Source organism: Bufo bufo, chromosome 1, assembly GCF_905171765.1.
Source record: "Bufo bufo chromosome 1, aBufBuf1.1, whole genome shotgun sequence".
Lineage (NCBI taxonomy): Eukaryota > Metazoa > Chordata > Amphibia > Anura > Bufonidae > Bufo > Bufo bufo.
In genome coordinates this window covers 149,888,993-149,916,006 of record NC_053389.1, presented here as the reverse complement: position 1 = coordinate 149,916,006, position 27,014 = coordinate 149,888,993, and the positions used below count along the sequence as shown (strand labels likewise).

At 43.0% G+C, this 27,014-nt stretch overlaps 1 protein-coding gene across 1 annotated transcript in view; it reads right to left on the bottom strand.

The window, feature by feature from the left end:
* The window catches only part of DRAXIN (dorsal inhibitory axon guidance protein), a 54,012-nt gene extending 27,223 nt beyond the window's left edge, over window positions 1–26,789 (bottom strand). Inside the window, exons 1-2 of the mRNA XM_040430492.1 lie at window positions 26,676–26,789; window positions 3,476–3,898 (exon numbers count right to left, since the gene is read on the bottom strand). Of these exons, the coding sequence (XP_040286426.1) occupies window positions 3,476–3,881 (406 nt within the window). The 5' untranslated portion in view covers window positions 3,882–3,898; window positions 26,676–26,789. The remainder of the gene's footprint in view (window positions 1–3,475; window positions 3,899–26,675) is intronic.
* Window positions 26,790–27,014: the final 225 nt, after the last annotated feature.

The window sequence follows — 27,014 nt, the reverse complement described above, 5'->3', positions numbered from 1 at the left end:
TTATAAAACAGAGCTGTACAGCCTCAGTGCAGGGCTGATCAAGGTCTGCACTCTCCTGGCCCGGCGGTCACATGACCACCAGGCCGGGACAGGAAGCGGATAGCTGTGTATACAGAGATCTAGAAGGCAGGGACACCTGCACCTGGGAACTGTCCCTGCCTTCTCCCTGTGGTGCCCTGATGTCACTGACAGTGGGCACCCCGCTCAGCAGCTGCATGATTAGCGTGCAGCTGCCATCTCTGAATGGACTTTCCAGAACGTCCATTCAGAGATAAACGACCAGTCCAAGTACGTTTATAGTCAATGGGCGGTCGTGAAGCAGTTAAAATAGCAAACACCCGCGGCACATATATGCAGTCAACCATAAAGCTGATCGCCTACATTTCTCCCCTCAGATACCATGATAAAATGCGACCACGGCATCTGAGCAGTCTGGAAGCGGGAGCTCCCACTCCGGTAATAGCGTTCCACGGCTGACATCGGGGAACCTGTTACAATGCTCTAGTAGCCCGAAGCCTCAAACAGGCTTCGGAGTCTATTAGAGGAATATACCAATACAGGCCACTAGGTGGCAGCATTGTATTGTTATATTGAAAATTAAGTGTTCAATGATGGCTATACAGCCATCAATGAACACCAAGGGCAATCTAATGATTGTCAGTTATTGTCAACCAGGGTGACTAAAAAAAAGTAAAAAAAAAGATTTTACAAATATAAAAAAATTAAAATATATAAAAGTTCAAATTACCCCTCTTTCCTTAAAATAAAAAAACGTAACAAAAAAAAAAATAAACATCATGGACATTGCCGTGTTTGAAAATTGCCATACAATTAAAATTTAACAATATTAATGGCCTACAGCAATGGCCCCAATAATTTTTTTTATAAAAAGTGATCAAAAAGTCAAACACACTTCAAATTCATCACTGAAAAGTACAGGTCGCACCGCAAAAAATTAGCCCTCACACAGCTCTGTACACACTACAAAAAAGTTTTAGAGGTCAGAATATTGTGATAATTTTTTTTATTTTTCTCAAGGGTTTTAATTTTTTTTCAGTATTAAAAGAAAAATTATACAAGTGTGGTATTGTAACCATACTGACCTGGAGAATGAACTTTACCGCATAGTGTAAAAAAAAAACAACCTTTGTCAGAATTGCGTTTTTTCCTGATTCCATCCCATTTGGAATATTTTTTCAGTTTCCTACTACATTGTATGCAAATGGCGCAATTAGAAAGTACAACTTGTCTCGCAAAAAATAAGCCCCCATAAGGCTATGTGAATTGAAAATTAAAAAGTTAGGACTATAAGAAGGCGGGAAGTGAAAAACGAAAATGCAACAATGGAAAATCGCAGGGTCCTCTAAGGGTTAAAGAGATACCAATAAATAAGGCTTATACCAATCCTGAAGCGGTCGTAGTTTAGTGTCCTAAGATGCTGTATGGAGCTTCGGTCCAACACTGAATCCTCCACTTACGTTATTATAATGCCTATTCAGCCTTGCCCAAGGCAGGAACTACTGTAGGAATAACTACAGATGACATATGCATTATACCAAGGCTGTGTTTGGAATATGGAGGGCTTATTCTCATTCTCATATTCTGCACAATCTTCCCAAATTGACCAATGGGTGCAACTTGTCTGTCTCACTCTTACTATATTGGTATCTTTGCAATATTGTACAGTCTCCAGTATGTTCTTTTTGTATGATGGGAAACCTGAAGTTTATTTGCTTCCTCCAAATGCAGCGAAGCCTGTAGCCAGGGTGAAGGCATTTACTTTCTCTGGCAGATACACAGCAATCCTCCTTGTATGGTCGCTGAATTTTCTGCTGCTTTTAGTAACTCTTTCCCTGGAGGTTTGGCACATATTCTGTCACTCTGCTGCTTTTGTAAGCCACAGGTCAGGAAGATTCCCTGTCATCTCTGCTCCTAGCTGCATACACACTCTATGTCTACATAAGGGAAGGGAAGGGGTGGTGCCAGCCCATGCCTAGCAATAATAACCTGGGACTCACTCTCTCCATATGCAGCCTTTGGGACATACAGTGCATGACATACAGTTTCAATAACACTTGCAGCGGGACACTGCAACAGTACATCATTTCATTTTCTGTGGGACAGATTTCTTTTAGACATTTTTCATCAATCTGACCCATTACATTAATAATAAAACAATGCCTGCTGCAGTCACCACTAGGGGGGGCTAAGGGGTCAGCTGTATATTGTTTTATTACTGAGTTAAAGGGGTTCTCTATATGCACTCTATGTACATTAGGAAGCTGAACAGGAAGATACAGCTAATGTGGTCGGGATCTCTTTGGAAGAGTCCGCAGCCAGTCAGTCGGTCATGTGGTCACACCGAGATAGTAGAATCGTTGATGGAAATGTAAGTACTGCTGAAACTCTTCCACAGGTTAGTTTAAAAAGTTAATTTCGGTACAGCTCTAGAGGACCCCTTTAAAGGGAGTCTGTCACCACATTTCAGCATATTAGACCGATCAAATAGGGTTATATGATCCACCCAGAACTTAAAAACGGTACCTTTGTTGTAGAAAACGGACTTTTCTTTTAGCCGAAAATGAACTTATAAGGTTATGTTAATGAGCCCTCTCAAGTGCCCAGGGCGGTCTCTCAATCCTCGGAGCCCCAGGCAGCACCTCCTCAACGGCTCATAACCCCGCCCTCCGTGCGCCTCTGCCCACCCGTTTACTCCCCTCCCCTATCCTTTTCCACTGCGGCTGTGCGGTCCAAATCGTAGCGGGCGCATGCGCAATGCGATGCCCGCTCCTGGCAGGGCATCGCAATACCTACTGCGCATGCGCCAGCTACGATTTGGACCGCACAGCCGCAGTGGAAAAGGACAGAGGAGGGGAGTAAACGGGCGGGCAGAGGCGCACGGAGGGCGGGGTTATGAGCCGTTGAGGAGGTGCTGCCTGGGGCTCCGAGGATTGAGAGACCGCCCTGGGCACTTGAGAGGGCTCATTAACATAACCTTATAAGTTCATTTTCGGCTAAAAGAAAAGTCCGTTTTCTACAACAAAGGTACCGTTTTTAAGTTCTGGGTGGATCATATAACCCTATTTGATCGGTCTAATATGCTGAAATGTGGTGACAGACTCCCTTTAAACGTATAAACGGTATGCAAATCGGTCCTAAGCTACCCCTAGTGGTGACTGCAGTCAGAATATTATATATCTATATAAAGGATTTGGAGGTCTGTATTAGAAAACAATATTCTTTATATAAAAAAATATTCAACACAGGAATTTGGAACTATTTTGAATGAAGAAAAACTAAATGGTGTTAAAGGGTGGGCATTCTTTTTTAATGTTCTCATGCCAGAAATATAAGCAGCCCTCATCAAGAACCATGTGATAAATATTGTTTAAGAGTATCTTTAAAAAATATATCACTTTCTGGTTTTTACTAGAGAATAAATTGCAAAAATAAGTAGTGTTGAAAAGGACAATACCTCTATGGTGCTTCATCTTGTGATTGCCCCTTCTTTGCTCCTTGTGCTTCCTTCCCTTGGTGTGAATTCCCGGTGGTTGGTTTTCTCTCTCATTATAAGGAAATTCAAAATTTTGAAACCCTTCTTGCTTCTTATTGCCCAGATGCCGGCCACCCCCTGACTCCCCCACATCCTCTCCGGCTATAAAAGATGGCACCCCACCACGAGTCCTGTCTTTCTTGGCCACCCCTGACCTTTTGTGTGGTCTCTCAGGATGTTCTTGATGCCACACATCTTCATTATACTTGTTCTCTGAGATTCTCTTACGTTTTACTCTGGCTTCAAATGTGTTGGCGCACATCAAGAAATTCATCATTAAAAGCAACACAAGAAATAACTGGAGAAGTCTGCTGAAGGAAGATGGCATTTTTCAAAGACTTGCACCTGTAGATATATCAAGAGAGGAGCGTCATTATCAAGGACACTCCGACAAAGGAAGAACATCTGCTTTTTTAGCAAATTGCAAATTATTTATGAGTTTTTTACAGAGACGCATAAAGAGACAAGTAACTGATGATAGATAATATGGGATCATCTTCTGATTTCTATAGAAAGTGAAATAATGCAGCCTGTAAACCTTTGAAATATTCTGAATTGGAGCAAATGGGAAAAATACACCTTAAAGTGTCTCTATAAATCTATATCTATAAATTAGTCCATATCTACAAAATGCCAAACAGTGAGTGGAAAGAGCTAATACTATAAAATCCCAGATCCTGAGTTTATAGGATTATATACTGTAGCTGGCATCCAGCTGGAAAGGACATTTGCGAGGAGCTGACAAGACTCCTCCCCAATGTCTTTTTCAGCAGGATGCCAGGCACAATATACAGTTCTGCAGACTCTGGTTCTGGGAGCTCCATAGTGAGTTCTTTATTTAACCCTTTATAGGCAGAGTTAATTTTCTGCTTGTCTAAAGGCCCTTTTACATGGACTGACATATCATGCAATTGTTGGGAATGAACTAAACGTTCCAGATAATTGTCTGTTTGTCAGCAGAGATTTACATGCAGCAATCACCTCCTCTGTATGGGGACAAGTAATCAATACATTGATTGCTTGTCCCCATAGAGAATCACTGTTCCTGGGTAGCAGATCTCTGTTTAGATAGCATAATCTTCTGCTGAATGACAGCATCAACTGATGAATGAGTGTCTGCTCATTCAACGGGTGATCGCAGGCACCATTTACACAGGCCAATTATTGGGAACGAGCATTTCTACAAACCCTCATCCCCAATAATCAGCCTGATTATCAGTCCGTGTAAAAGGACCTTTAGTGTCTCATCCACTGTAATATAATAGATTTTAATTTAAACTTTTTTTTATTAAAATAATCTCAATAAAACCCAGACCAGACAGATGACATGGCTGTGCTGCAGCAGCTACAGATCATGGTGATAATTTCCCATCAGACAGTAATAAGATCCTAGGCTTTGGCTCAATCCTCCAGACTTGTAATGAGCACTGTTATACAAGCGGGGTCATTTTTCTTCCTGCCACTTACAAGTTCACTACAAATCTGGAGCACTGTATTTATGTCAAGTCCAGGGACTGAGCTCTAATGAGGAAATCTCCTTGTTACATGCTATACCTTGCAACTAGCTGCTAGGCTATATATGTCTCTATAGACAGTAGAAAAAGACAAAGTTATTCAGCACATCCTATAAAACAAAGTAAATGCCCAGGTGCGCTTTGCTGTGGCTGAAAATGCAAAAGTAAAACCAGAGGTCACCTTGACGTGGTGGATGGGAACAAATGATTTTAATCAAAATAAATTTGTTAAGTACCTCTTATTCATTTATTCATTTAAACAGTGACTATAGCATTAGAGAAATTTATGGGGCACATTTATTAAGACCGGCGTTTTAGATACCGGTCTTAATAAAGCCCTAAGCTGGCAGTGGTTCAACTGAAGTTACGAAGAGGCGCCGGAATCTCCATAACTTTGACACATCCAGCGGCAGTTCTAAATTTAAGACAGCATCTGAGCTGTCTTACATTTAGACCTTTTTCTACGCCTGAAACAGTCGTAGAAAATGGCAAATGAGACGGGCCTGTCGGCCTTCCCTGCCTACGCCCGCTTATTTAGACCAGGCATAAGCAGGGCAAAGTCACAGATTGCGATGCAACTAGCTATTGCTTCGCAGTCTGTGCCTGAAATACACCTAATATAGGTATATTTCAGCTTAATAAATGACCTCCTATATGTTCAGGGTTTGCAGAGTGCTGCTGTTGCATTGTGCTTGGGTTTTACTTTTAGGGTACTGCTACACAGCGATTTTGGGCCCAATAAATTATGCGCCCAAGTGGGTCAAGATTCAGTCCGGATGCTATGTGTTTACTACAGACATTGCATCTGGAAAGAAAACTCGCTTTTAGCCCTTAGGGTCCTTACTCCCATGAATTTGGCACTGGCATTTTTTTTTACCAGTAGGAACCCCCACCAGAATAATCAGTTTTTGTGGAGTTTTATCCGGACTTTTTTTGGACACGTGGGAGCAGATTTACTAAGAGTGTCGCACTTTCAACTGTCTAAGAATACTGATCTCAGTCTTAAAAGGGTTTTGCCATCACATACAATGGGGGCATATCACTAGGATATGCCCCCATTGTCTGATAGGTGCCGGTCCCACCTCTGGGACCCGCACCTACAACGAGAATGTAGCAGGGAAATTAATCGCAGCCCCCCTCCATTTATTTCAATGGGGCCACCGAAAATAGCCGAGCCAGCGCTCGTCTGCCCCATAGAAATGAATGGGAGCAGGGGCCGCTCGTGCGTGGAGTGCTCCCATTCACTTGTATGGGAGCAGCGGGGAGCAGCGCTTGGTGGTGGACAGACCCTGGGAAACCCGGGGTCCTCCAGCCACAGCTCTCTCCGCACTGTTCTCCTTGTAGGTGCGGGTCCCAGAAGTGGGACCTGCACCTATCAGACAATGGGGGCATATCTTAGCATTGTATGTGATGGGAATACCCCTTTAATATTAGATGAATTTGCTATTTTGGCACATGGACCTTTATAAATTTCGGAGTATCATAAATCATAAATTTATGCTGCAATTCTGTATGTATGGCAAAAATTTGTCCATCCTCCAATAAAACTGTCTAGTCTAAGTTTACGCCATCTCGAAATTGGCATAGTTTTACTCCAAAAATGCACCAAAATTTTGTACCAATTTTTGCACACAGAGGTGCATTTAGGCCACACCCCTTTCCCGTGAAGGCATGCTCCCTCATTAGACAAGGTGTAAAAACTTAGAAAAGAGTGTAAAGCAGTTGTTAAATATGATGCAAGGTATGCTCGCCAGTAACGCACCAAAAGACTGATGCATTTTCAATAGTAAATCTGCCCAGTATGTCTTACCACTTGTGTTTTTTCTTGAAGATTTTACCCTATATAGAGTGAGATGTCATAACACTTGGAAAAATGCCAAAAGCTACAGCATTCTGCACTTTTTGAAAGAAGCAAGAAAGATAAAAAATGCCACCTAATGCTAGGAGCAAAATAAACACTTGTCTGTTCTGCATTTCATATTTCGCATAGACCTTCTGCTAACATCTGGAGCTGGCATTTTTACTGAAAAAAAGTGTTGCTGCGAAAAAAAAAAAACACAACTAAAAAAACTACACGTGAAAGCACATGTGGTGTACATCTCAGCCAACCAATGGAGAGCCCCGATTTCAATGGGTGCTGTATAATTCTTCACATTCCCTGCAGAAACAATTGCTGAGAGATAGATTTTGGGGATGGTTTGAGCTGCAATGCCAGGCATCAGTATCCAGACCACAAAGCTGGAAGAGCCATATAGAAGGGGCGTAGCTAAAGGCTCATGGGCCCTGGTGCAAGGGTTCAGCTTGGGCCCCTCTTCCCTCAGTGCTCTGTGGCAATGAGCAGAGGGGCACCTAGCTTTTCTGCGGCCTGAGGCAAAAATTTTAACTGCACCCCCCTCCAATGCCAAATTCTCAACCTAGCCCCTTCCCTCCAGCCCTACTGTTTGGCCAGACACAAAAGTGAGTGGAATACAATAAATTCACAGCGTGTGTCAGTGAGAGTTCCCATTCTGGCCTCTGCTCCTCTGACAGGATCGCACAGCATTATACTGATTTATAATTCTGTGTAAGGCCTCGTGCACACGACCGTTGTTTTGGTCCGCATCCAAGCCGCAGTTTTTGCGGCTTGGATGCGGACCCATTCACTTCAACGCGGCCACAAAAGATGTGGACAGCACTCCGCGTGCTGTCCGCATCCATTGCTCCGCTCAGTGGTCCGCAAAAAAAATATAACCTGTCCTATTCTTGTCCATTTTGCAGACAAGAATAGGCAGTTATATAAAATGCTCCTCTTAGTGGCCCTAGAAGATTCAATATCCCCATAGTGCCCCCCCCCCCAATAATGCATGCCAGTCCAAAAACATGCCCCCATCCCACTTGTGTGTGCCAGCCCCTATTCAGTGCCCCCAGTAGATGCCCCCATAATCCCCATAGTTCCCCCAGTAGATGCCCCCATAGTGCTATCTTCCCACAATGTCCACATAGTACCCCCAGTAGATGCCCCCATATTGTTCTCCCCCCACAATATCCCTATAGTGCCCCAAGTAGATGCACCCACAGTGCTCTCCCATCACAATGTCCCCATAGTGCCCCCAGTAGATGTCCCCATAGTGCTTTCCCCACCCCCAATGTCACCCTAGTGCTCCCTGTAGATGCCCCCATAGTGCTCTATCCCCACAATGTCCCCATAGTGCCCCCAGTAGATGCCCCCATAGTGCCCCCCCATGTCCCCATAGTGCTACACTGATGCCCCCATAGTGCTCTATCCCCACAATATCCCCATAGTGTTCCCCCCTCCCATATTCCCCATAATGCCCCAGTAGATGCCCCCACATCATGGTGTAAAATAAAAAACAATAAGCACAGATGCTTACCTCTGCTGTCAGTGATGCGGTGCAGGCCTCTTTCCGCCTGTTTCCTGAGCCGTACACTGCCCGACTCAGGCGGCGTGATGATAATTACCTATCAGAGGTAACGGCGGGGCAGGGAGACATCGCTCCCGTGCCCGTGCTGCAGTACCTAATTGTATTGCCGTCCTAAGGATGGCAATACATAATTAGCAGTGCGCCACTGGCAAGGGGGGCCCTGTGGGCCCCCCTGGCTTAAGGGCCCAGACACCGTTGTGAACACTGCGACCCCTATAGCTACGCCAGTGCTTAGGGAACTACTGGGTAACTGATTGATGCTAATGAAAGGAGTAGTTCAGTGTACCACTGTGTACTAGACCAATGAATCTACCTAAGGTGTTCGGTCACCTACCCTCACCTCATGTTTAACACCGCCATCTTGAATTCAATTCAGAATACTTCCAAGCTTTGCAGACTCCAATAACCAGAAAGATTTCCTATGACCTAACTGCTATATGCCGCATTGTTTTATAACAATGAATTTTCCCCGCTGTTCTCCCGTAGCTTCGTCTATGCATTGGTATCGCCATCCAGACGGCAGAGCTGCATTCCTACAGAGCAAGCGGGCACCTCGTAAACCAATGCCACTAATAGTGATAATGGGAGGAAAATTGAAAGACACGTTGTCATCAAATGTGTTATCTAAAAATTATGCAAATTGGGAATGGGCCACCTGATTTGCATATTTCCACCAAATTAAGTTTTCTTCATCAGCTGGCACCGCTAGGAATAAATCCAAGGCTGGAGATGCACCCATCAGTGCCAGCTCATAGCCAAGGAAGGAAGGGGGTGGGGTGGGGGGTATACTGAGGCTTCTGATATAAACTGACCCAATTTTGGATAAGTGCAAGGAGATGGTGTAGTGTAAAGGATTACGAGGGTATCTGAAGTACAGTGTATCCTAGCATGAACAGAGCAGGGTACAATCTGCTGATATAAATTGTTCTCCAGATTCACATGCAAATTAGTGTAATTAATCAATGTGATGTTTCCTTTTCATTTCCTTCCCTCCAATTTATTCCTTCCCTGCTGCTCGACTTATTCAGATACAGTGCCTCCTTCCCTTGGGTGTTCTCCAACATGCTAAGATTTTTGCCAGGCTTGCACAGATGCTGCAGTCACCAGCCTTCCACCCAGCTGGCACCAACGCTGCATCCTAGCGCTGAGCCCCCCAATCTACAGCACCCGCCTGCCTAACGCACAAGTGCTAATCCATTAATTACCTCTGTGTTATATCACCTTACGTAAATGTTTCATCAAATATTAAACACTGTTCTCAATATGGAATTCATTAGATCACATGTTTATGGTTAACAGGGGACAATCCGAATCCATCATCCTGCGATCCCGATCACCAGGCTGGAGATGGATTGTGAGAACTTTAAGGCCCCTTTCACACGGGTGAGTGAGGTGAGGTGAACGCATTGCACCCGCACTGAAGCTGGACCCATTCACTTCAATGGGGCTGTTCAGATGAGCGGTGATTTTCACACATCACTTGTGTGTTGCGTGAAAATCGCAGCATGTTCTATATTCTGCGTTTTTCACGCAACGCAGGCCCCATAGAAATGAATGGGGGACTGCGTGAAAATCTCAAGCATCCGCAAGCAAGCTTCTATCTTCCTTCAGCAGGACCTGTGCTGACGTCACCGCGCTCACCACGTGGAGATTACGTCATCAAAGGTCCTTTTGCAGGTCTTGAGAGAAGAAGCAAGAAGACGATGCCGGCTGCGCGATCAATTGGATAAGGTGAGTTAATTATTATTTTTTTAACCCCACAATCCACATTTTAGTAAGTATTCTGTATTAAGAATGCTATTTTTTCTGTTATTAGGTTTCCTGATGCAGTTTTGGAAGCCAAAACCTGAAGTCAATTCAAAAAAAGAGAAGTCGTACCTGTTCTTTCTCTTCTTTTATGATAAACTCCTGATTTTGGCTCTCAAAACTGCATCTGGAAACCTGAACGTGTGGCTGTGCCTTAATGATAAACTGTTCGATGGTTTCCTTATAGAAGTTGTAATATATGGGGAAATTCAAGAGCAGGCATTCAAATCTTCTACAGCACCACCACAGGAGAAATGAAGAATTACACCATTTCTATTAAAATCAGTAGTCAATCCATGTAATGCCAGATGTGCTGAGTGCTCCAAAGCAAGAGACACCAATGCTGGGGACAGGGTCCTGAACTACCCTCCACTGTTGCCTCATTATGTCCTAACAAGTTAATATTAACCTGTGGTGTTTCAGCTGTTGTGATACTACAACTCCCATGATGCCTTGACAGATGCAGGCTATTAGGGCATGACAGGAGTTTCTCAATAGTTGGGGGAGAAGCAGGCAAGAGCCTGAACACATTTTTTAATGGATTTTCTAAACTAGATGCCCCCTTTAAAGAGGACCTTTCACCACTCCTGACCTGCCTGTTTTAATAGCTTCATGCATTCCCCATGTAATAACAATTCTGGAGCCTCTATTCTTATGGTTCTATGTTGTGGCATTTCTTTATTATTTCTTCTAGAAGTTATGAATGAATTGCTAGCAGTCTGCAGTAAGGGTAGAGAGGGGTGGTCACCAGTTGGGGCTGTGTACCTGCACAGTCTGAAATTGGCAGCACTGATTGGATAGAGTCAGACTGTGCAGGTACACCCCCCCAACTAGTTACCTCCCCTATGTACCCTTACTGCAGACTGCTAGCAATTCATTCATAACTTCTAGTAGAAATAATAGAGGAACGGTACAACATAGAGCCATAACAGTAGATGCTCCAGAATTGTTATTACACGGGGAAGGCATGAAGCTATTAAAACAGGCATGTCAGGAGTGGTGACAGGTCCTCTTTTTTCTCATTCAAAGTTTTTATAGAATTTTCAGAGAAAACGATGACAGAAATGCGTAGTAAAATATACAATACTAAGCAATGAGTTTAGGACAATCAGAATACAATATCAGCAGTTCAAACCACCAGGGGTGCAACCCCTAAAACAATAGGAACAGTGTATAGAAAATGAAGCAAAAAAATGTCAGGAAACATTAGAAACAACAGAAAAGAAACAAGAGGGAGAGAGGTGGGGAGGGGAGGCAGGGTACAGACGAATGAGCTTGCTACAGATAGGCATCCCGGAACTCGTCAGAAGTGCGGAACGTCTCCCAAGGGCTCCACGCCTTTGTGTAATGGGCAACGTCCAGCGGGGTGATACAGATTAGGTCCTCCATCCTCTGGTGGAGAGCAATTTCCTCGAACCACTCCTTCAGTAAGGGGGGGGGGGAGGTGATTTCCAATGACGGTTTTGCAGCTTGAAGCATATACAGTCAGGTCCATAAATATTGGGACATGGACACAATTGTAACATTTTTGGCTCTATACACCACCACAATGGATTTGAAATGAAACAAACAAGATGTGCTTTAACTGCAGACTGTCAGCTTTAATTTGAGGGTATTTACATCCAAATCAGGTGAACGGTGTAGGAATTACAACAGTTTTCATATGTGCCTCCCACTTGTTAAGGAACCAAAAGTAATGGGACAGAACAATAATCATAAATCAAACTTTCACTTTTTAATACTTGGTTGCAAATCCTTTGCAGTCAATTACAGTATGAAGTCTGGAATGCATAGACATCACCAGACGCTGGGTTTCATCCCTGGTAATGCTCTGCCAGGCCTCTACTGCAACTGTCTTCAGTTCATGCTTGTTCTTGGGGCATTTTCCCTTCAGTTTTGTCTTCAGCAAGTGAAATGCATGCTCAATTGGATTCAGGTCAGGAGATTGACTTGGCCATTGCATAACATTCCACTTCTTTCCCTTAAAAAACTCTTTGGTTGCTTTTGCAGTATGCTTTGGGTCATTGTCCATCTGCACTGTGAAGCGCTGTCCAATGAGTTCTGAAGCATTTGGCTGAATATGAGCAGATAATATTGCCCGAAACACTTCAGAATTCATCCTGCTGCTTTTGTCAGCAGCCACATCATCAATTAATACAAGAGAACCAGTTCCATTGGCAGCCATACATGCCCACGCCATGACACTACCACCACCATGCTTCTCTTATAAGGTGGTATGCTTAGGATCATGAGCAGTTCCTTTCCTTCTCCATGCTCTTCTCTTCCCATCACTCTGGTACAAGTTGATCTTGGTCTCATCTGTCCATAGGATGTTGTTCCAGAACTGTGAAGGCTTTTTTAGATGTCGTTTGGCAAACTCTAATCTGGCCTTCCTGTTTTTGAGGCTCACCAATGGTTTACATCTTGTGGTGAACCATCTGTATTCACTCTGGTGATGTCTTCTCTTGATTGTTGACTTTGACACACATACACCTACCTCCTGGAGAGTGTTCTTGATCTGGCCAACTGTTGTGAAGGGTGTTTTCTTCACCAGGGAAAGAATTCTTCGGTCATCTACCACAGTTGTTTTCCGTGATCCTCCGGGTCTTTTGGTGTTGCTGAGCTCACCGGTGCGTTCCTTCTTTTCAAGAATATTTTGAACAGTTGTTTTGGCCACGCCTAATGTTTTTGCTATCTCTCTGATGTTTTTTGTTTTTTTTTCCCAGCCTAATGATGGCTTGCTTCACTGATAGTGACAGCTCTTAGGATCTCATCTTGAGAGTTGACAGCAACAGATTCCAAATGCAAATAGCACACTTGAAATGAACTCTGGACCTTTTATTTGCTCATTGTAATTGGGATAATGAGGGAATAACACACACCTGGCCATGGAACAGCTAAGAATCCAATTGTCCCATTACTTTTGGTTCCTTAACAAGTGGGAGGCACATATGCAAAATGTTGTAATTCTTACACCGTTCACCTGATTTGGATGTAAATACCGTCAATTAAAGCTGACAGTCTGCAGTTAAAGCAAATCTTGTTTGTTTCATTTCAAATCCATTGTGGTGGTGTATAGAGCCAAAAATGTTAGAATTGTGTTGATGTCCCGAAATGTATGGACCTGACTGTATTTCAGAAGGGAGGCCTTATAGGCTGGGATAGTCAGGTCAAAGATGAACAACAAGAGGGATTCAGGAGTGTTAGGTATAGGAATCCCTGTCACTGTCCGTGTGATTTTGTGTACCGAGTCCCAGAAAGGACGCAGGGAGAGGCATTGCCACCAGACGTGGATCATGGTGCCTTCCTCTGACAGACATCTCCAGCATCTATCGGATACAGACGGGAACCATTTATGTAAAAGAGTGGGCACCCTGTACCACCTGGAGAGGACCTTGTCGTTTGTTTGTGAAAGTTCCTCTTTAAGGTTTGCTCCATGTTGCGTGTGGGGCCTTTATCCCCAGCTTTCAAGACTCTTCATTATATGGGATTCTTATGGTGTGCGGCTGTATATTTACAGCTGCAGGATTTTGGCCTCATTATCAGTTGTCATCCTGTCAGACATCGCAGAGACCAAAGTGTTTTCTGTATAAATCAGACCTCGGGGGTCTTGCCGTGTTTATCGTGTTATTACCAGGATGAGACTACTTCTACTCCCCATAAATTCAGAGACAAGAGGCTTGGCAAGACCAAGGACTTCACAGGGAGCTGGAATTAAACTCTCATTAAACATCAAAGATCTGTTCCCCTGCCTGTGCACACGCTGCGTCCGCTCTGCGGTGGTCGCATTGTCACTTTCTGGACCCGATATTAGAAGTAGGGGGTTCAGCAAGAAAACATTGGCGATGAAGAAGAAGAGACAGCTGGGGCAGTCAGACAAGTGCTCAGGCCCTTTGTTCTTCTCTCTTCCCATGCTCCGCAGAGGATTTTATGAGAAATCGACAAACTTGAGAGAATGACCCATGTACAGCGCTACAGGCTACAAAGCGCCAGGACTATTATTTGTTGTTGTTTTTTTCATGTTGTTCAGAACAGCGTAAAAGGACCAAATAATGGCCACCGACCCCTTCTCTAATATAGGTTTTTATCCAAGGGGATTTGGAAGAAAAAAAAAATAATTGTTTTGTGTTTAACTCTTTCATTAATTCGATTTATTGGTTACGAGACAGAATGAAAAATGGGGAAAAAATTATAAATAAAATGCAATAACAATGGGGAAAAAATAATAATAATGGAAAAATAGTAAAATACAAAAAAATGGGAAATATTATAAATACCAAAATCTAAAGGTAGCAGATGACGCCACATCGGATAGGGGACGCCACACATCTACAGTGGCTTCTCACCCTATGCTATAACTCCCACATCTTTTATGGGTGAACATCATTGGAGGTGCAACCTTACACACCCTTAGGACGACTATTCTAGGATTGGACTATCCCATATAGACGTTGCATTAGCCCTATGTCCCCTGATGAGTTTTGGGCTATATAAATAAATGAAATGCGTAGGGACAACATTTTTCTTTTTATCTGAGCACCTGTGAGTAGGTTTCTTTAGCACCCTTTAATAAGTACGGATAGGGGTCAATCTCTTCACTGTCCTCTGATACACCATACACTATCACATAGATGATTAAGGGGCGATTTGTTTGAGGATTGAAAACAACTGGAGCCAAATTAATCTGTGTGTGAGGACGTGATTTATTTGGTGTGGATGCTGGTTCTGTCCACCTTTACCTACACATTTATCCGGGTAAGCGGTGTATATATTACAGTATACCTATCCATATACATGTGTCCGACATGGAATTTGTGATGCTTATTGCCTAATCAGTGTGGCTTCATGGTTACAATTTGGGCTATTTTGATTTTTTAGATTTATTATTAAAAGTTATATTTTACTACTGCCCTTTTAGATTTTGGTTTTTGTATCTGGTGGTAGCCTTGTAGGACTATATTTCTGACCTATGAGCAGTAACAGCTCCTGTGGTGGCTGTATTGATTCTTTTTTTTAAATATAATAAATAATAACCAAAGTAAAGCAAAAAATAAATTCATTATTTATAATGGAAAAATATAACAATTCTATAAAAAATATTGTTACAAACAAACATCTAAATTCAATTTCTTGTAATAAAAAAGTAGAATTGTAATACAAATAAGGAAAACAAATGTACACATAATAATAAGAATGAAAATAATAGAAAATAATTATGATTAAAAAGAAACAAAATAAATCAAATAATTATATGATTAAAAAATAAACAAAATAAAACAAACATACAATATTCTTAGGTTATAAATCATATTTTTTAGAAATTAAAAACAAAATTGCTGGTGAAGGGTATTCATACATTTACAACACCCTGGTATATGGTACTTTGGCACACTAGGATATTGTTATACTCTTTGTACTGTATGAAAAATGGAGTCATGCATTTCAGTTCATATGCTTAGTGGGAATGACACAGGAGTCGCCATAGGGGGTGCAAAGGTAGCAGTTGGACCAGGCTGTCCTACTTGAGGGCGCCCAAAGTTGGAACCTGATGTTATAGGTAAGTCCTCCAATCATAAATGACCAGACATGTTCCTTTCTCAAACCATCAGAGGCGTTACTTGAATCAACTGGGCACCAGTAACTACCATGTGCCATTTCTAATAATGGTGTCACCTAACGTGGTACAGAGGCCTTAGGGCTGCCTTTAGGCAACACGGGTGAGGTACGATTGCTACCTCTGCACCCCTACAACTATGCCTTTCAACAATACCTGCAGTGATTGCCAGCCTCAAATTCATGAAACAGAGGGATGTCATAGCCCGACCCCTATTAGATGTCTTGTCCTATACAATTAAAGGGTAACTCCACAGTAGCACGTTTATAACTATTACTCTGCTTTACCAGTACAGGAAAGTCTCCTATAGATTGCGGTATTTTTTTGATGTGCTATTAAAGCTGAGCTGGTGGGTATAATGACAACCAATAAATCAGCCCATAGGGTGGCATTTAGGAAGCCTGAAGAAATGATCCCATATGATTCCCTCTTCATGTTTCTATACAGTCATATAGTCACTACATTTTGAGGTTGATGCTAATCTGCTTCAAAAAGAGGCGTTTCTGGTCATTTTGGGGAAGTTCTGAGGTGTATTTGAAAAGATCTTAAAATGGTAAGTACGTCACTGCTGCAGGTGTAGCTGTATGGGTCTCGATAGTTGCAGTTGGGACTGAGCCCCAAATCTACAGGAGGTAACTAATATGTAGATGCGTATATGTAGCTGTGAGTGTAAAGGTATGTGAGGGTATAGTAATATGGAAGCATCATATGCGCATATGGTAAGTGGTGATATCATCTGTGTGGGCAGAATCTGAGTAAATTATTTATGGGTTTAGGATGTGGCAGTAAACAGGGGTAATATCTGAGTATAAGGTACATGAATGTACTATTTATATCTATAGTATTTGGTCATATTTTAAATCTATACAATTATTTTTATTATTTAATAATTTATTAATACATTTTTTATTTATTTAAGTATTATTTGTGTGTACAGTATATGGAGGTTTAATATATATACATAGTTTATAGAGATATTATTTGTGTGTGTAGTATAGGGCAGTTTCATTTATATATGTAGTTTAGGGATCGACCGATTATCGGAGTCACCGATATTATTGGCCGATATTCGTGATTTTCAAAGTTATCGGTATTGGCATCTAACCTTGCCAATAACGGCGATAATGCGTCCAGCACGCTATCACAAAACATGAGCACGCTGCTGTCAGTGCGCTCATGTTCCCTCAGCAGCACAGGGGAGAAGGAGTCATTCTCTCCCTCTCCCCTGTGCCGCGCTGCCAATGAGGAGAGACGGGAGGAAGAGGGGCGGGCGCACTGCGCCACCAATGATAATTAACGTCTAATACAAATACAGGAGGCGGTGCTCAGCCTATATGACAGGAAGCTGCGATCAGCGGCAGCTAACCCCTCAGGTGCCACACCTGAGGGGTAAACTGCTGCCGCTGATCGCAGCTCCCTGTCAGAGGCAGGGTGCCGGCTATGTGATTCTGCGCCAACACACCCGACTCCTGTATTAAACGTTAATTATCATTGGTGGCGCAATGCACCCTCCTCACCCCCTAGTATTAACATAATTGGTGGCGCAAACCCCCCCGTTCCAGTATTCAAATCATTGGTGGCAGTGGCAGCTTCTGATTGGAGCCCCAGCAGTGTAATTTTGGAGCTTCGATTGGTTACCATGGCAGCCAGGACGCTACTGAAGCCCTGGCTGCCATGGTAATCTCCCTGCTGCTGTGTGTACTATGCACAGGGCAGCAGGGAAAGTGTGAAGTCCTATTCACCCTAATAGAGCTCTATTAGGGTGAATAGGACAAGGGATTAAAAGAGCCCAGGTTCTAGCCCCTAAGGGGAGAAATAGTTAAATAAAAAGTAAAAAAAAAACAAAAAAAACCCCACCAAAATATTAGGTATAAATCCAAAATATTAGGTATAAATTACCCCCTTTCCCTATTTTACATATAAAATATATAAACAATAAATAAATAAACATATCACATATTGCCACGTCCAAAAAGTCCAAACTATTAAAATATTTTAAAAAATCTCCCATATGGTGAACGCCGTAACAGAATTTATTTTTTATTCTTTTTCAAAAATGAAAATGCACAGAATATCAGTATAAGTTGTTGGCTGAAAGTTCACAGGTTATCGGTATCTGCTCTAAAAAATCTATATCGGTCGATCCCTAATTTATAGGGGTATTATTTGTCCTGTTGGCCCCCATCGTTTCAAACTATGACAGATATATGAGACGCCATGTAATGGTTTCATAAATCCGCAGCCGAAAAGAGATGCTACCATTAATACACGAACCCCGCTGCATCTCACAGCAGTCAGCCTAGCGCCTGTTGCTATGAACAAAAATAGGTTTTCGGTGTTGCCATCTGTGATTTATGTGATTTTATTTAGTTATTCTGGAGAACGTAACGCCACTCTCCGCTCATCCGGACCCCCCTCAATGCCCACCACCGCCGTGTGCTCTTTAATAATGCCCCTCCGATCGTTTTGACATTCTCCCTTTGCGTCTTGTTTATCAGAGATGCAAACATCGGCATTTTAATAATAAAGGTGATTGATGCCGCGCCACCGGCAGATGATTAATTACACTTCTAATTAAGGCTAAAGCGGAGATAGATCTCTTGATAACACAGGCTGCTGGACCAGATAATGCCGGCAGCCTGGGACCACACAATGGGACTTTAAAGTGTGACAAATGTGGAATGGCTGGCGGTCCGTCCATCTGTCTGCACACACTCGGGGAGGAAGCCATCAGTATGCTCTGAGCTACGTGGTGGCACAGTCTCATAGGCAGCGGAGGAGCCACAGTCATGTTATCGGCAATCATCTGCTGTTGGTTTACTCCAATATCAGGGTCAGACCACTCATCTTCTGAAATACTCTGTGCTGATCCCAGTCCTTCCATTCCTACTTCTGACGCTTCCCAGCTGTTTTCAGTAATATTTCAGGAGCGGACAGGTCATCCCTCAAACCCCTTTTGATGGTGCACAGGTAGCCCTTGTGACTCAAATACTCCTCTGTCACACACACAATAGCAGAGATTTCGCAATGGTATAAAATGATGCCTCTGCCTGAAATCCTGTGCAATGCTAGCGGCCCCGCTCCTTACCACTTTTCACATGATGACCGTGCCAATTTCACATATTTATTTATTGTATGCACTTATATAGAGCCACTATATCCTGCAGCGCTTTACAGACATTAGCATAATGCATCCAACTGTCCCCAATGGGGCTCACAATCTAAGGTAAATTGCCCAGTTCTCACTAACATAACAGGATCTCTCTCCTTAAACCCTCTGTGCTGCTGCAGAACTCATCTCCTTTTATCTCATCCTCTGTGAGGACCTGTAACCTCTCCTGACATGTCTGTTCTACTATCTGCATTCACCATACAATGACAATTCTGGAGCATCTATTCTTATGACTATATGTTGTGACATTCCTCTATTATTGCTTTTAGAAGTTTATGAATGAATTGCTAGCAGTCTGCAGTAAGGGTACAGAGGGGTATTACCGGTTGGGGTTATGTCCCCGCACAGTTTGACATTATCCAATCAGTGCTGACAGTACAGTGTCAGGCCCCCCTCCCTCCAACTGCTAATAATTCAGTCATAACTTCTAGCAGGAATAACAGAAGAATGGCGCAACATAGATATATATATGACAAATGAATAAGGCCTCATGCATACGACCGTTGTGTGCATCCAGCGGCCGTTGTTCCGTTTTCAGTTTTTTTTCGCTGACCCATTGACTTTCAATGGGTCCGTGGAAAAATCGAAAAATGCACCGTTTGGCTTCCGCGTCTGTGATCCGTTTTTCCAGTCCGTGAAAAAAATATGACCTGTCCTATTTTTTTCACGGACAACGGTTCACGGACCCATTCAAGTCAATGGGTCCGTGAAAAATCACTGATGCACACAAGATAGTCATCCGCGTCCGTGATCCGTGTCCGTTTTTCAATGCAAACTTCATTTTCAATGCAAACTTGACTTTGTTTTTTGTTTTTTTCACTTTTCATGTCCGTGGATCCTCCAAAAATCAAGGAAGACCCACGGAAGAAAAAACGGAACAACCGCAAAAAAAAAACGTTTGTGTGCATGAGGCCTAAGGAGAAGGCAGCACTCCCAAAAAAATCAAAGTTTTATTCACCCATTCATTTGTCGTCCGGTGAGGATTTGGATTGTGCACCCCTCCTTTTTCATAAATTTTTTCATTTACTGTTGCTTTTTTTTTTTTTCTTTCTTGTGCCGCTCTAATTGTATGTTTTTGCTGAGATATATGACAAAATGCTCCAGAATTATTGTTACATGGGGGGTGCAAGTAGTTACTAAGGGCTCTTTCACACCTGCGTTATTGTCTTCCGGCATAGAGTTCCGTCGTCGGGGCTCTATGCCGGAAGAATCCTGATCAGGATTATCCTAATGCATTCTGAATGGAGAGTAATCCGTTCAGGATGCATCAGGATGTCTTCAGTTCAGGACCGGAACATTTTTTGGCCGGAGAAAATACCGCAGCATGCTGCGCTTTTTGCTCCGGCCAAAAATCCAGAACACTTGCCGCAAGGCCGGATCCGGAATTAATGCCCATTGGAAGGCATTGATCCGGATCCGGCCTTAAGCTAAACGTCGTTTCGGCGCATTGCCGGAGCCGACATTTAGCTTTTTCAGAGTGGTTACCATGGCTGCCGGGACGCTAAAGTCCTGGCAGCCATGGTAAAGTGTAGTGGGGAGCGGGGGAGCAGTGTACTTACCGTCCGTGCGGCTCCCCGGGCGCTCCAGAGTGACGTCAGGGCGCCCCAAGCGCATGGATCACGTCATCCATGCGCATGGGGCGCTCTGACGTCATTCTGGAGCGCCCCGGGAGCCGCACGGACTGTAAGTATACTGTTCCCCCGCTCCCCACTACTACTATGGCAACCAGGACTTTAATAGCGTCCTGGGTGCCATAGTAACACTGAAAGCATTTGGAAGACGGTTCCGTCTTCAAATGCTTTCAGTACACTTGCGTTTTTCCGGATCCGGCGGGCACCTCCGGCAACGGAAGTGCATGCCGGATCCCAACAACGCAAGCGTGAAAGAGGCCTAAAACAGACATGTCAGGAGTGGTGACAGCTCCTCTTTAAGCAGCTAGGACTACAGACTATTCATCCATTTTACCTGCGCCGACAATGTGCACTGTAACAAACCATCAGGACAGAAGAAAGATTTATGCGGCTCAGCACACAGAGGGTTGTTTAGCTGTGAGGCTGAGTTCACACAGGCGAGTATTCCGCGCGGGTACAATGCGGGAGGTGAACGCATTGCACCCGCACTGAATCTGGACCCATTCATTTCTATGGGGCTGTGCACATGAGCTGTGATTTTCACGCATCACTTATGCGTTGCGTGAAAATCGCAGCATACTCTATATTGTGCGTTTTCCACGTAACGCAGGCCCCATAGAAGTGAATGGGGCTGCGTGAAATCATCGATCATTATTATTTTCCTTTATAACATGGTTCTAAGGGAAAATAATAGCATTCTGAAGAAAGGACCAGTGGTGACGTCACTCCGGTCATCACATGATCCATCACCATGGTAAAAGATCATGTGACGTCACCACAGATCCTTTTCCTGCACACAGCTAAGATGAAGACAGAAGAGATGATGGCTGCGCGAGCAAGTGGATTACGGTGAGTTAAATTTTATTTTTATTTTTTTTAACCCCTCCAGCGCTATTTTACTATGCATTCTGTATTCAGAATGCTATTATTTTCCCTTATAACCATGTTATAAGGGAAAATAATACAATCTACAGAACACCGATCCCAAGCCCGAACTTCTGTGAAGAAGTTCGGGTTTGGGTACCAAACATGCCGATTTTTCTCACGCGCGTGCAAAACGCATTACAATGTTTGGAAACTCGCGCGGAATAATCGCGCATGCTCCCGCAACGCACCCGCACCTTTTCCCGCAACGCCCGTGTGAACTCAGCCTAAGAGTTATGAAACCAAGAAAAGTTTGCAGACTTGGGTGTAAACAGGAATGCTCTCATTCACTGACAGTAAGCAGAGATCTTGAAAATGGAATGAAAACACAACATATATTAGAAAGTCAGAGGAGCCTTTATGGCTGTCATAGCGGCACACATGATTGTGGCAGTATATAGTATATATAAGGAGTACATACACAGCGCCTTCTGGCTCCCTTATGTGACTCCTCTGCCCTCTACAACTTTGTATTAATAGAAACTCAAGAGAAATCACAGCACTGAATCGGCAGTGACCCCGGTCCGTCATGGACGCCTATCACACACATTAGTTATTTATAAAAGGTAGCCCGGAGCAGCGCTCCTATAATCTCTAGATATGGGGGGGAGATTGGAGGGGGGAGGGGAGATACAAGTGGTCTCAGCTTTTCAACCTTCACAGTTTTTCTTTCTTAGTGGTGCTTTCTGTAGAACTGTGCACTATAAACATTGGGAGCATTGATGAAAATGAGTATGTGGGACTATATTTAATATGTATCTACACGGTATTAGGTAAAGAATGGCGCCAACAATCATCTGTACACCATTAACACAGTGGGGGAGATTTTTCAAACTGCTCCAAAGGAAAACTGGCTTAGTCACCCATAGCAACCTATCAGATTCCACCTTTCATTTTTCAGAGCTCCTTTGGAAAATGAAAGGTGAAATCTGATTGGTTGCTATGAGCAGTATCATCAAATCACATTCTGTCGTTGTGGTCAGGGTCGGACTGGACCAGAGTACCAGAGGATCCATCAGTAGGCCCAAGCTCTGACAATAATGGGCCCTAATAAAACTGGGCCACTAAGGTCCAAGGGACTTCAGTCCGACACTGCTTGCGGTTGACGCAAAATTACAGCAAAACACATAAGTAACTGCACCATGTGAATGCAGCACTAATGACAATGTGACAATTACATTGTCCCTTAAAATGTTCCCTTGGGTCTGTTTTCCTAGAAAGCCAATTAATCTATTAAAATGAATTTGGGTTCTTAGACCAAAGAAACTGGAGAAAACTCCAGGACTTACAGACCCCATAGAGGTAGCCCTGGTCCGATCCCGACCCCAGTGCTACGAGACAATGGCGCATCCTCCGGTACTGTGCATAATAGTGTAATATCTAGTAACTGGATGCTTCAGCAGTAATTATAGAGATAGAGGCACATCCGATATCACCCTCCAGAAAATCACATGTGACATTTACATAATCAATATGTGGCTGTATACGGGGGAGGGGAGCAGGTCTATAGCCAGATCTCTAGTGACTTTGTGTGCGTGGCAGGAAGGGGGTCGGGTGTCAGATGTTGACGCTGAGTTAAGCAATTTGCTGGATCCATTGAGGTATTGTCAGAAAGATGTTCCTTTGTTCCAACAGTATCAACATCTTCTTAAAGGGGAAATACACCCAAAATAGATGTTTTAGATAGCTGACAGGCCACAAATCGCTATGAGCTACAAGGCTACCTGCACACGTCTTGCAGAAATTCCGCATGAATTTCTGTGCGGATTTTTGGGTGTCTCTGCACCAAATCCACACTAAAATCCACATGAGTTACTTGCGATTTTTGCTGCGTATTTAATGCGGTTTTTCTGTAGATCTCACTCTTGCACATAAGAACCGTACAAACAATCAACCTGCTGCAAACTTCAGAATCCGCGCGACAGGTCAATTTCCGCACGAAACGAAAAAGCAAAGTGTACATGATATTTGTCTAATCTCATACACTTTGCTGGTACTGTATTACACTGCATTTTTTTCTGCACGGGAATCTGCGAGGAAAACACACATGTGTGCAGGTAGCCTCAGGGTGCCTTCACATGTGGCCAAAAAATATGTACTGAAATCCCAGTTTTTCACTGACAAAACTTGCACAGCTTTAATATCGCTTGGGTGCCTGAGCCCATAGGCAATATTCACAATCCACCACAATCGGGGACACGGTTTCTGCCTCAGTTCTTCAATTTCAGTGCCACTGACCTGTATGCGATTTAGCACCACTGAATGGCGCTAAACCACGAGCAGACTCCGACAGAGGGAGTCCTGTGGTCTGGAAACTCCCACTGAAAACAATGGGAGCGGTTTTCGGTGCAGAATCCATGCTGATATCCGTGGCAGAATCTGCCATGTGAACATAGCCTTTGAAGTTCATTCTTGGTTGGACGATCCCTTTGAACACATTCAAAAATTCTTAGGGATGTTGAGATTGTGGAGGGTGGTAATTCCCACTTTAGACACCCTCTTCTTTATTAAAAAAAAATGTGCCATGCTTGGAGGACAACAACTTTTGTGGGCATCATATCATTACCTTTATTTTTATTATTTTAATAGCTTCACCGCCTTTTAAAAATAAATAATTCAGACAACCCCTTTAAGCAATGTTGGCACAAGTACCAGCGCTGCAAACTGTTGTTGTTGCTAGGAAACCATCAGTAGGTATGTGTCCACCTTTGAGTACCTGTGAATACCCTTTAGCATTGAGGGGAAAGAGGGGAAAGCTGATAAGCTGAAGGTTATTTTCCTCTTTTATATTGTTGCATTCGGTCAGATCTCTGACTATTTTTGGTTAGCAGATAAGATGACTTGTGGGGGTCCTGCTGTCAGAACCCACCTTAATCAGCTATTATTATACACCATTTGAAGCCTTACATGATGACTCCTGAATTTAATAGTCACAGTTTATAGTGCTTCTCTGGCTAAAAGAGGGGGAAGGGCGGACACTGTATTTGGGATACGATGAGGTCATAGTATTCAGTATATTGGGCAGACTAGATGGGCCAAATGGTTCTTATCAGCCGACACATTCTATGTCTATATTTCTATGTAATTCCCTAAAGGAACAATCACAATGCCTGACTCCATAGGACCGATAGTCTGGTTCTAGGACTTTGTCTTGGAGGTCATGATGGTGCCTGGCAGTGGAGTGGAACAAGATCAGTGACCAGAACAGATGACAGACCAAGGGCACACATAGATCCACACAAACCTACAGACATACCTATGTGTATATAGATTGTTAGTGGATATGGCCATATCAGCTATTCCCAGCGCTAACAGGTGTATAAAATCCACCAGTGCAAAATACAGTCATGTATTCCTAATAGGCTCAGTGGCTTTCAACATGGCACCACTGCCACAAGATGCCTCCTTTCCAAAAAGTCAGTTTGTCTAATTTCAGTCCTGATATAGTGGTCCTTGCCTGGTAGCAACAGCAGCAGGTACTCTTCATTAGGAACATCATAGACTAGGGTCTCCATGGTTGAGAAGCTACACACAAGCCTAAGATCACCATGCATGATACCAAGCATTGGCCGGACTGGTGTGAAGCCGCCCCCATTGGACAGTAGAGCAGTGGAAATACATTCCTCACCATCTCCTGTCTGATGGAAGAATCTGGATTAGATGTATGTCAGAAGAAGGCTTCCTGCCCTAATTGGTAGAGAAAACTGTAATGTTTGGAGGAGAGATAATGGTTGGGGCTGTTCTTCACTGGTTTGGTTGAGTGAGGGGAGGTCACGTACCCCAATCAATAATATAACTCTAGAGAATTGTAACCTGTGTGCTGACAATTTGAGGATGATCCTCTTCTGGATTGTGAGGTGACACTCTCCCATGTTTGGGGTGGATGAGGTCAACCTCACCCCATTAAACTGGGAAGACTAGAAGCTATTATAGAGGTTGTGGGTATGTCTGTGTATGTGTGTGTGTCTGTGTGTGTGGGGGGTTATACTTACAAAATGTCTGATGCATTTTTCTAAAGATATTATAGAATAGATTTCTGTTTATCCAAACCCATTAGCAATCAGAAGTCCTTCACTGTTCAGTTCATCCCTTCTATGCCCTAATCCTATTACCTGCAATAATAATGTTATTTTAATCATTATTATTATTACTGGTTTTGCTTTTATTGCTCATATTCTCTAATAGTGTTTTTATTTTTTTTATCAATTTTTCTTCATTTATTATGTTACTATATATTTTTATTTGATCATTATATATATATATATATATATATATATATATATATATTATGTTGTATATGTATTTTTACATCTGTATTTGTATATATTTTGTATATTTTATGTTACATTTACTTTTATATATATATATCAAATCCTTCAACACTGCTCAGTATGAAATAAAAGTTTTTTTTTATGACATAAAATCAATTCTTCCCACCACACTATATGTTAACCTAATACAAACTCCATGGCACAGACCAGACAGCCCCAGCCTAACATTAATATTAGAAACCTTCAGATGTAGAAGGGTTGAGCTTGTCATTTGGCACAACTCACAAAGGTAACCTAATGTTCTCTTTGGTTTTATAGATAAAGTCTACAACATTATTTTGACCCAGTGTGAAAAATATATGGGTGGATAAAATAATTAACTCTGCTTCTATAAGAATTATCCAAATCCTGCCAGCTTTCCCCATGTTAAACAAGAGGAATGATACTTAAGATTTCTAGGAGTCCCCCACCCCCCTTTATACAAAAGACAGAAGGATTGTAACAGAAGGGAAGAGAGAGAAGATCATTACTACAACCTACCTGCCATCAATAATGTACTAGTGGAGTGAACTGAATGTTAAATGTCCAAAGAAGCTGGGGGTGTAGCAATTATGCCAGGCACTATGGGAAGAGGGGTGCTGGGAATTTAAAAGTGTAAGCACAAGATGTAACTGGGGGGTTCAGGAGGGAGATATGGTCAAATATCAAATAAAGACAAAGCAAGAGTAATGCAATATATACATGGGAATGAAGGACTCATAGACTTACCAGACCCTGGAGCTCTGACTCTTCTTCTGTCTTCTCCTCCTTGTCTACCTGTCTTCAGCTCCACTAAAATCCTCTTCAGCATCAGCAGGGGAGATGAGGTTAGAGCTGTAGGAGGGGCAGGGAGGAGTGGAGGAGGAGGATAGAGAGGACATAGGAAGGGGGGTTATGGATCCTAAAATATCAGCTGTAGGTACCCAGATGCATGGGGAGGAGATGAGACTGTAGTGATAGAGAGTTCAAAAGAGTTCATGACACCACACTGACTCTTGTAATAATAGGCACACAGGAGCTTGTCCCAAGAGCTCACACTCTGTATTATTTTTGAAAGAGAATTCAGAG